The sequence below is a fragment of the Engystomops pustulosus genome, chromosome 4, assembly GCF_040894005.1.
Source record: "Engystomops pustulosus chromosome 4, aEngPut4.maternal, whole genome shotgun sequence".
Classification (NCBI taxonomy): Eukaryota; Metazoa; Chordata; class Amphibia; order Anura; family Leptodactylidae; genus Engystomops; species Engystomops pustulosus.
The window spans coordinates 39,292,870-39,303,911 of record NC_092414.1 but is presented as its reverse complement, the minus strand read 5'-3'; the positions used below and the strand labels follow the sequence as shown (position 1 = coordinate 39,303,911).

Below are 11,042 nucleotides of genomic sequence, written 5' to 3'. Positions count from 1 at the left end.
CTGCCCCCGCACCCACGTAGTAATGCTGGAATATAGTTTACCAGCTTCACTCTATGTCTGCTCAGCACTGGGAAGCACCGGAATGAGGCAAGTATAAAGGTTTTTTATTTTAGTAGTGGGCACATAGGGACCTGTGGGTGGTTTAGTGTCCCAAATCACCCTACGGGTCCCCTATAATGATGCATCCAGCTGTAAGTTTATTAGAAGCTCTGCTCCTGTAGTTTCATTAAAAATTAACTTTAACCTAAATGTAAATGAAGTGTAAGTGTTCTGGGAGCTTCATCAGAGATCCTTAGTGCTTCTGGTTAGATTACAGTAGACAGGGAGCAGGGGAGAAAACCAGGGCTCCAGAGACAAGAGGGGCTCTGGTGATACCCCCAAATCCCTTCCACTTCATTTAAACAAAAAATAAAGTAAATTTTTAACCAAACTACATGAGCAGAGCTTCCAATAATCTGTATTCACCCTGTATTCACCCTTTACCGAGCAGCAGAGCCATTTTAAGGGTAGAATCATATTATCAGGTAATATTGCCAGATAGATGCTGGTTCTGTATTAGGTAAAAATTGTAAATCCTTACCTTTAAGACCTCTTGCCTATGGAGAGGGGGGGCAGTCTGGGGGAGAGGCAGCGCCTCGGACCACCCCCTCATGAATACGCCGGTCCACTTTGAGAGCAGTCCGGCGTTTCCAGTGTACAGCGGAGCAGTGTTCGTTAGCGTTATTGGAGGTTTCCGATAACACTAGCATTGCAACACTGCTGCGTTTGGTTTAGCACTAGTGCAGTTTTTGAGGGTGACAGGTTCTCTTTAAAGCACTTGCTGTGAAACAGAGTTTTCAAATCTATCCAGAAATTTTATGATAAAAATTTAATGACAAACAGATAAATGACAAACCGCTTGTTTGTCCTTGTCTTGCTCCAGCCCAATAATTTCCATATGGATCAAGGCTTTGTGTTGTTCCTTCAGCCATTCCCTTCTTGCTTGTGCCATTAAAAACTCCATCTCCATGCCCAGACAATCTGATAATATCCTCTGTCAAAACAGTTCACAATCAATAAATAAATAAATATGTTATGATTAGAGATGAGTGGACCTGAACTTTAGGTTGTTTCAACCTGTCCAATCATAGCCATGCCTAGTTGGGTGCTCTGAAACCCATCATGCAACATGTCTGGGTTAGGCGGAACTGCAGAACGGAAGACATCAAACCTAATGTTTGGGTCCACTCATCTTTTGTTATGATGCATCACACTGCTTCTACTATCAACTAAAGCCACCAAGGAAGAGGGACAAAGGGTGTGCTGAGATTGCAGTGGTTTAAGGTGCTATTAGAATTTACAGTTTATGAATTGAAGTAAAGTAACTCCAACTCTGTCTAAAATTCTTTATACAAGTAATTTGACTAAGCAGTTGCTTATTCTATAGCTTTAAAGAATGACTTTAAATTTATTAGTAAAATGTTCAAAACACTCCTCCCGACAATATTAAAAATGATCTCAAACAGGAGTGTTTTGAACATTTTACAAATAAATGTAAAAAATTCAGCTTAGGCCTCATGCACACAAATGTATACAGCCTGGTGCAGGAGAGAGGAAAGGTGAGCGCTTCTCATCCCTCCCTTCTCCATTGAAAGCCACCCATGCGGATGGATCAAAGCCCCCCCCCCCCCCCTTCCCCTCCAATTCATGTGAGTGGGGCCTTAGTTTGTAAATAAACAGGCTGCTGACAACTTTAGTGACAGCTTTTATCTTTTTGTTGATAAGGAGATCCATATTCCAAACTGTATAATATGTGTCTATGGCCGACTACAGGCTTAGATCTACTCTCCCTGTGTTTGATTACACAGCCCTGGCTATAGTCTTCTATTAGCATTATCTTCTAATAGAAGATCCTATCAATTCCTGCTCAGCCTGTTTTTCCTTATAAAGCTGAAAGTAAGACATGAAAAAAAGGAATTAGGCCTTACCGGTAATTCAATTTCCATAAGTCCACCATGACGGCCCCACTGGAGGTTGCTTCCCCTTCCTCTGTAGGGACAGGAAATTGAGAGCATTAAATAGCCCCTCCCTCAACCTCCCACCAGTGTTTATCAAATAACTACACCAGTATAGGTTGCAACATAATTTTATTTAGTATGTTAAGTTTCACATACATAGGCAAAGATCCAAAAGAAAATACTTTTATATATATATGGGAGGGAAATAACAGGGCCGTCATGGTGGACTTATGGAAATTGAATTACCGGTAAGGCCTAATTCCTTTTTTCCATTTCGTCACCATGACGGCCCCACTGGAGACATACCAAATTTATGCCCAGTTTAGGGAGGGACTACAGCCTGAAGCACTTTTCGGCCAAATGCCAGATCTTTGGCGGCTAAGACATTTAGCCTATAGTGCTTTGCAAATGTGACATTTGTACTCCATGTAGCGGCTTTGCAGATTTCTTCAATGGATGCTCCTCCTCTCTCAGCCCAAGATGTAGACAAGGCCCTAGTGGAATGGGCTTTGACGGAGAGAGGTAGTGGAACACCTTTGATTTTATAACATTCCTTAATGGTATCTGTAATCCAGCGTCCAATAGTGGCTTTTGAAGCTTTCTTGCCTTTATTTCTTCCTGCAAATTGAACAAATAAATTTAAATCTTTCCTCCAAGGATTGGATGCTTCAAGATATTTAAGAACAGTACGTCTTACATCCAGTAGATGCCACTTCTCTTCCACAGGATTTTTTGGATGATGGCAAAACGTGGGTAAGATTATTTCCTGGTTCCTATGGAAATTTGAGACAATTTTTGGTAAAAAATTTCTGTCAAGTCTGAGCGTGATCCTATCTTCTGACACAGATAAATAGGGTTCACAGATGGACAAGGCCTGTAACTCGCCCAGTCTTCTAGCAGATGTAATGGCGATTAAAAAGGCAGTTTTTTGTGTCAAAAAACGCATTTGGCTCGGGTCGATTGGCTCGAAAGGCCCCATAGTTAAAGCGTCTAGGACTAGAGATAGATCCCACTGAGGGGATGAATCTTTGACAGTAGGACGTAAGCGTGAGCAGGCCTGAAAGAACCTCTTTACCCACCTGTGTTCTGCTAGCGCTGTGTCGAAGTAGGCGCTCAAGGCTGAGACCTGGACTCTCAAGGTGCTAGGTCGTAGTCCCTTCTCGAACCCCTCCTGCAGAAAATCAAGAATCTGACAGATATTTGGGGAACCCTGGTTAGGCATATCTTTTGACCAGAAACAAAACTTTTTCCATATTTTAAAGTATATGGCATGGGTTACAGGTTTTCTACTATTCTTTAAGGTTTTTATTACCTTATATGATAAACCTTTTGATCTTAAGAAGGTGCTTTCAGGATCCAGGCTGCTAGGTTTAGGAACCCTGGGTTCTGATGAAGGACTGGTCCCTGATGTAGAAGGTCCGGCCTCCTGGGTAGGATAAACGGAAGGTCTATCGCCAACTTTTGTAGACTTGGGAACCAATTTTTCTTTGGCCAAAGGGGTGCTACTAAGATGAGCTTGGTTGGACTGACTAGTAGTTTTTGCAACACCTTGCTTATCAATGGAATCGGAGGGAAAGCATATACTAGGTCCTGATTCCAGGTCTGTGAGAAAGCATCTAGTCCCCAGGGGACTTCTTTTGGGTTCAAGGAGAAGAACTTTTCCACTTTGGAATTCTTCCTGGAGGCAAACAAGTCGATGTCCGGCAGTCCCCATCTTAGAACAATCTCTTGGAAGACTTCCTCGTTCAGGCTCCATTCGTGGGGAAGGATTTGGGACCGGCTGAGGTAATCTGCTACTATATTTTCTGAGCCCCTCAGATGGATGGCCGAGATCGACTGGATATTTTCTTCTGCCCAGGAAAATATTTGTTGTGATATTTTCAGTAGCCTTTTTGATCTGGTACCTCCTTGTCTCCTTAGATAGGCAACCGTGGTAGTGTTGTCCGACATAATTTTCACATGGTGACCTTTCAGCTCGCTGGTACAGGATTTTAGAGTGTTCAGGACCGCTCTTAGCTCTCTCTCGTTCGACGAGGTATGTGCCGTTTCCCGGGTCCAACAACCCTGGATATATTTGCCTGGAAGGAGAGCCCCCCATCCGGAGCTGCTGGCGTCTGTTTGGATCTGGGTTAACGGCCATTGGACCCAATTTACGCCTTTCCGTAGATTCCCGGGATTCTTCCACCATCTTAGTGATTCCTTCACTTTTGAGGGGATTATCAATGGTAAATGAAGATGATGATGATTTCTGTCCCATTTTGTAAGAATCCATGACTGTAGTGTTCTTGAGTGATTTTGGCACCAGGCCACACTCTGGATGCATGATGTCATGGTCCCCAGAAGACTCATAGCTGTCCTTACTGAGACAGACTTCCTCTTCTCGAATTTCTTTATTTTCCCAAGAAGATTTTCCCTCTTTTCCTGTGGAAGATACGAGGTCTGGGTTAGAGAATTTAAAGACACTCCTAAAAATTCTTTTATGTGACTCGGAATTAAGTCTGATTTGTCTAAATTTATGATCCATCCCAGAGTTTGTAAAACTTCTATTGTTGTATCCTTTTGGTTTTCTAAATGACTTACTGAGTCTCCTATTATTAGGAAGTCGTCTAAGTACGGAATCACGCTGATTTCTTCCGTTCGGAGATATTTTACTGCTTCTGCCATGACCTTGGTGAAAACCCGGGGGGCTGAGGAGAGACCAAAGGGTAATGCAGTAAATTGAAAATGAAATTCTTCCCCAGAGGGAGATAATACGGCAAATCTTAAGTATTTTTGTGATTTCGTATGGATAGGTACGTGATAATAGGCATCCTTGAGATCCAAGGTACATAAACAAGCTTTGTAAGGTATCAAGGGCGTAGTGGATTTGATTGATTCCATTTTGAATTTGATATAGGTTACCCATTTGTTCAAATATTTCAAGTTTGTAATTAATCTGAAAGTCCCATTTGGCTTTTTTATCAAAAACAAAGGTGAGTAATGACCCGTACCTCTTTCTTCTGGACGGACTGGACAGATGACATTCAATTTTAGCAGGTCGGAAACTTCCTTCCAAAGGTGACATGTTAGTCTGTTCGATGGTTGCCTGGATAGGATAAACCGGTGAGGAGGAGGTGACACAAAATCTATAAAATAGCCATCTTCTATTATAGAGAGTACCCACCTGTTGGATGTTATATTTTTCCAATGGGGGAGAAAATTTTTCAATCTTCCCCCCACTCTGGCGTCATTGTTTCTTCTCTTGTTTACTTGAGGCACCAAAAAGAAAGGATTTGTTCTTTCCTCCTTTGGCTGTATTCCAGTACCCCTGTTTCCAGGTCTGCTTGCTCCTGAATCTTGGTTGTTCTTTAGTGGGGCGAAAGCTCCGAAAAAATTGTTTCTTGGGTTGTTGTTTGGCTTCCGGAAACCCTTTCTTTTTATCCGCTGCTTTAGCTAGGATTTCATCCAATTCTGGTCCAAATAAAAAATCACCCGAAAAAGGCAGGCTACACAGTTTGGCTTTTGAACGCACATCTCCAGACCATTGCCTTAACCAAAGGGCTCTTCTGGTTGCATTAGATAATGCAGCTTCTCTTGCTGAAAAACGGATGGTTTCGGCTGAGGCATCTGCCAGAAAAGCTGCTGCTGATCTTAATAGCGGAATGGAGTCAAGCATTTCTTCTCTGGACGTGCCTTCTCTAAGATGATCCTCCAGCTGTCCTAGCCAAAAAAACAGAGTACGTGATACAGAGGTAGTGGTAATATTTGTTTTTAGGATTGCCATGGAAGCTTCCCAAGCTTTTTTGAGCAAACAATCTGATTTACGGTCCATGGCATCTTTTAGTTGGGTGGTATCTTCAAAGGGTAAATCGTTTTTTTTAACTACTTTGGCTATAGGGATGTCAACTTTTGGAACACTATCCCAGACCTTTGTTTCTTCTGGATCAAATAACATACGGTTTTTTAATTCCTTAGGCATTGTTATACGCTTCTCCGGTTCTTTCCATTCATCCTGGATAAGATCCTTCAAGTTTTCAATAACGGGGAAAACTCTAACTTTCCTTCTTCTTAATCCACCAAATAATTCATCTACTACCGACCTTTCTTCTATGGTGTCTTCAATATTTAAGGTATCCCTTAATGCTTTTATCAGCCCATCCAAATCCTCATTAGGAAATAAATATTTGGGGTCATTTGGTATTGATTGAGGCGTCACCATATCCTGTTCTTCCATGTCTAGCTCATAAGAACAAGAGGGCTGTTCATCATCTGAATCCAGACATATAGGGTTCTGCCTGACTTTTTTATGCGGTGGGCTTTTTGATGCCCTAATCTCTTCACGCATAACAACACGCAATTCATCCAAGAATGATGACTTTTCCTCTTTTAACACTTTATCCAAACAATCTTTGCATAAACTTTTCTTATAATTAATATCCAATTTTGTATTACAAATGTGGCAACGTTTGGATGGTGCCTTCTTAGGTTTTTCTTTATCACACACTTTGGTTTTTTCTTTTTCTTTTACAGGGATATCCTTCTCCTGTTGTTTTTAGAAAAAGAAAAAAGGAGTATTGCTTATTAGAAGCTGACTCCCCACAGCATATAGTGCCAAAACCTATTGGCGTTCAGCAAATGTCCTACTTACAGAGCCCAGGGTTAAGGAACAGAATTCAGCCTCATCCATGCTGGGATATTCGCTGCTCCACATAGACCTCAGCAGACCTGCAGACTTGGTGGAAGCTTCTCCTTACTCACCTTCCGGCGTCTGACGTCATCTTTAATGGCCTGTCTCCTAGGCCGAGACGCTGAGGTCTCTGACGTCACTTCCGGTTCGCGCTCCGTAACCCGGAAGTGACCGAGCGCTTGAAAATGCGCTATGTGCCGGCAGCCGCGGACCCCCGAGAGGGCCGTAAAAAGCTGCCAGTACTGCCCGCTGCCTCCTGCACGCCGCAGGAGATCCCATTTTGGCAATCCGGGACCTGGAGACCCCAAGTAGGACTCACGAGGAGGCCGGACGAGGGAAGCCCCGGGGAAACAAGCACCCACGAGAGGTACGAGGTTCTACCTCCCCCCCCCCGAGAGGAGAGAGAAGTTTACTCTCAACCTTTCCCTGTAGGGACAGGAAAAACACTGGTGGGAGGTTGAGGGAGGGGCTATTTAATGCTCTCAATTTCCTGTCCCTACAGAGGAAGGGGAAGCAACCTCCAGTGGGGCCGTCATGGTGACGAAATGGAAACAAACAATTCTGTTATAAAATGTGTGGTATATAGGTTAGGAATAAAAGAGATTTATAAATATATAAAGCACTTTACTTGAAGAAATATAACAAAGCATATTTTTCAATAAATGAACAATACACTAGATAAAGGTATCTAGAATATTTTCCATTTATTGAAAACTATACTTTTAATTGTAGAAAACCTTAATTTATTAGGATTCTTAAAAGTACACTTTCCTCAAGACCTACCTACCTTATTAGATGTGGTTTCCTGCATATAATCATCCCTTGAATTGTATTTAGTATGGTCATCAAGGGTCAGGTCACAGTTCTCAGATGATTGTTTTAAGTATGTTTCACCTTTGTTGACAAATGATGATGATGATGATGATTATTATTAATCTACTGCATCACCGATAATTAACATTCAAGGGCATTTTTCATCAGATATACTATAATGTCATATAATGTCATTAGTCAGTCTGAAAATCTTGCGCATGGGAGGGCTCCCGGAGCCAGGTGTGGCTTAGGTGATGTAAGCCTGAGAGCCACTGACTTATTAGCATATTATGTAAAACACTTTTTTTCTGCAGAATCGCCCTGTTCAAGGAGATGATAAAAACACTTTTAAAAAGAAGATATTGCAATGATTAAGTACATTTAGGAGTCTACCTGAGTCTATCTGATGGTACTTTGAAGCAAAGTTTTCCCATTTATAGATTCTGGAGGGCAGATTTATCAGTTCTGGCATAGAAGCACTAAAATAATTGCAATTTGTTGCATGCTGCATTTCTATTAACCCTGCAACTATGCCACCTCCAAACCATTTTGGAGTGGAAGGGGCGTGTAGGTGGCACGGCCACTGGCGGAGTTGGCCAACAAAGGATGCTCCTGCCCATCGACAGCGAACATTCAGGCATGAATGTTCATGGTTTTTACACAAAACTACTTCAGGTCGGCTGCCAGCACAGCACGGCCGGCAGATACATCAGGAGGTCTAAGGCTAATTGCATTTTATGCTGACCTTTCTGGCAGTTCATCCACAAGAAACACCAATTCTAAAAAATGCACTTGCTAATGACTAAATGAGAAAGCAGGTCATTTACTTTCTAAAATCATTTTGTTAATGTTTTTCTTTCTACCATCTAAATCAACAGAAACAGCAACATTTTCCGCATTATATTAGAAACCTTAAAAGATGTCAACCTGATAAGATAGTAAAACCCTTCATCTATTCAATCTTATGCATTGCAGCATGTATATGCACTCCTGAGTACTTATTACTATTGAAAATATCAGCCGTCTGATCTAGAGTCATATTTACCTTTGTCCCTTGTTTCATAGTCCTCATTGAGTTGTTGTTGTCTACTCTGGTTAATGAGATTTATAAGTCGCTGGTGGGGGGATAAGTCAGCAGTGACAGCTTCTGACAGATCTGATAATTGATAACACTGACAGTTCTGGCATTCCTAAACCATGAATATAAAAAACAGGTTGTAATGTTGCTGTTTGGGAACAGACAATAAGATGGAAAAAACTGACATCGACAGTGGACCCTGATGCTAGACCCACCCAGCAGTTCTTACCTACTTGCAGATCCTACCCTAGGCAGGACAAAAAAATGCAGAATAATGATTGGACAAATACAGGTAAAACCAAGAGACAATACAGTACAGAATCAAGAGGCAACCAGATAGAAGATAAGCAAGGGTCAGAAGATCAAAAGGTAAGGAAGTCATCAAAAACTCTAGCAAGCTCCAAGGAAGACTTATAACAAGCACTGAGTTATTCCTCTTGACCCTCCATACCATAAACACCACATATTTTAAAATGTAATTCTAAGCCATGCGATATGCACATGCCCCTCAGTAGATAGGTCTCGAGCATGCCCAGTCTTGCAGTAGCTCATCAGAACAAAAAAAAATAGGTCATTTAAACTCAACATCCCCAAGCCTTTGTTGCCCAGTATGGAAAGCCTCCATCAAAACCTGTGTGTTTTGAATGTAGCCTCAACAGGAAACCTGTCATCATAAATTGGCCTATTAAACCACTACCAGCATGTTGTCAAGGAGTTGAGCATCTTCTACATCATGATTCTTTCATGGCCTGGTGTGGTGGCATCATCTAGAAAATCAAATTAGACGTGAGATGTATATTTGTGTTATGAAGTCAAGGAGGCGGAGAGTTTAACACTGAAGTCAAGCTTTCCCTGGCTTAAAACGTACCCTTTACTGTAATTGATGGTCCTATGTCCATCAGATCTCCTGAAGTCTCATGCATGATGTCAATCACATGGGAAGCTTGAGTTCAGTGTTAAACTCTCTGCCTCCCTGACTTAATATATCCAACTTACATCTCACATCAATGTTGATTTTCTGGATGATGCAAACACACTAGACCATTAAAGAAACATGATGTAGAACCTTGTCAACATACTGGTAGTGGTTTATTACGCTAATTTCTGATGACAGGTTTCCTTTTAATATGTATTTATAATAACATGGGTGTGTCCCATCCTTGCAAACCCTTCTGGATAATATTTTGAAGCCTATTCAATCAAAAAGTACTACCTCTAAAATATGGAACAAGTCGTCTTCTTACCTCATGATGGCATTTTTTCTTTTCTCCAAGTTGTTTTGATACTTCTCTCTTTTCTTTCCAAGTTTGCCTCTTGACCATCTGTGTGGAAGTTAACAGATTGTATGTTATTTTACATTTTATAGCTGCTGCTTGACTGAGAACAAGGTACATAAACTGATATAGAGTTTAATGACAGAAAATAATGTCCATGATATTTATTAAGAATGACAGGTCAGGTCCGTTCTCAATTCTTGAGTACATTTTTAGAACTCTTCATTGTTTCTCTGTTAGGCTGCATTCAGACGACTGTTGAGGGGCCTTACATCGGATACACATCTCCACAGACACCTATGGTGTGGTAGCTAAGGTAAGCACAACGTGTGCTCACCGTACCGTGCCAATGACACAAAAAGCCTGCTCTATCTTCGGCCCAAGAACGGCCGTGCAGTGCTGTTTCCTATGGAGAGGGGAGGGGTGAGCTCTACAGTGCGCTGACATGTGCACGCCGACGCTACGGTCCTTACTCTGAATAAATTTAAGATTTGTTTGTCCTTATATAGCCTGGCACTGACAATTAGTTTTCACAATCTCAGAGCTCTAACAAAGAGAATGGTTATCGAGTTATTCATAGATATTAAGAAAGAACGTAGGAAGACAGCAGTGCAAAAGAGGATAAACTGTACTGCAACAGACGTGTCAAGAGAGTTGGGCAGGGCATTTTTATTTTAAAGGAACACTCCAGTCAAAGCTGATCATTGAATTATACCTTCTGCAGCGCCTGAAGGGAGCAGTATGACTCAAGGTCACGGAGTACAATGAGTAAATGAGTCCTGCTCCTCCTGTCAGGCCCGCACCTTCCCCACCTTCTATAACAGGCAAGGGGTACTTTGGATGAGTACGTGGTTGTGTAAATAAGTCCAAAGCCTGATTCACATCAAAATAGCTGCAATACCAGGTTCAGCCAAGAGCAACAAGTAGGAGTCTCTTTCTGGGAAAAAAACGGCTACCCATTAAAAAGGATTGTTCTGTTAAACCACACTAAAAATGAAGTTCATCTTGCAAGAATCCATAAAATTGCCATCTCTTTCTACAGTCAAGCAGATACTGGTCAGAGGTTGATGAATGTGTGGGGTTCCACTTTGAATTTCCAAGCATATTGGGGTACATTTACTAAGGGTCCGAACGCCGCATTTTCGTCATGTTTTGCGGGTTTTTTTCGCTTCGCCCTGAATTGCCCCGAGTTTTTGGCGCACGCGAACGGATTG

General features: G+C 41.8%; 2 protein-coding genes across 2 annotated transcripts in view; both read right to left on the bottom strand.

Annotated features, from left to right (window-relative positions):
- The window catches only part of LOC140128445 (uncharacterized), a 51,558-nt gene that overhangs the window by 14,066 nt on the left and 26,450 nt on the right, over nucleotides 1-11,042 (bottom strand). Inside the window, exons 17-20 of the mRNA XM_072150150.1 lie at nucleotides 9,799-9,876; nucleotides 8,522-8,666; nucleotides 7,451-7,557; nucleotides 896-1,033 (exon numbers count right to left, since the gene is read on the bottom strand). Coding sequence (XP_072006251.1) covers nucleotides 896-1,033; nucleotides 7,451-7,557; nucleotides 8,522-8,666; nucleotides 9,799-9,876 — 468 coding nt within the window. The remainder of the gene's footprint in view (nucleotides 1-895; nucleotides 1,034-7,450; nucleotides 7,558-8,521; nucleotides 8,667-9,798; nucleotides 9,877-11,042) is intronic.
- On the bottom strand, nucleotides 1,873-5,569 carry LOC140125838 (uncharacterized). Its single transcript, XM_072144712.1, has 5 exons — nucleotides 4,988-5,569; nucleotides 3,310-4,684; nucleotides 3,077-3,168; nucleotides 2,695-2,770; nucleotides 1,873-1,929 (listed from the first exon to the last, which is right to left on the bottom strand). The coding sequence occupies exons 1-5, from the start codon at nucleotides 5,059-5,061 to the stop codon at nucleotides 1,873-1,875; spliced, it is 1,674 nt and encodes a 557-aa protein (XP_072000813.1). The 5' UTR covers nucleotides 5,062-5,569.

Bases quoted from the DNA above. Each gene is read 5' to 3' on its own strand.
- LOC140125838 (XM_072144712.1), bottom strand. From the start codon at position 5,061: ATGTCACCTTTGGAAGGAAGTTTCCGACCTGCTAAAATTGAATGTCAT. The intron at 4,685-4,987 runs GTACGGGTCATT...GTCTCTCCTCAG, and splicing joins AGTCCGTCCAGAAGAAAGAG to CCCCCCGGGTTTTCACCAAG. The intron at 3,169-3,309 runs GTAATAAAAACC...GATTTTCTGCAG, and splicing joins CAAAAGGTTTATCATATAAG to GAGGGGTTCGAGAAGGGACT.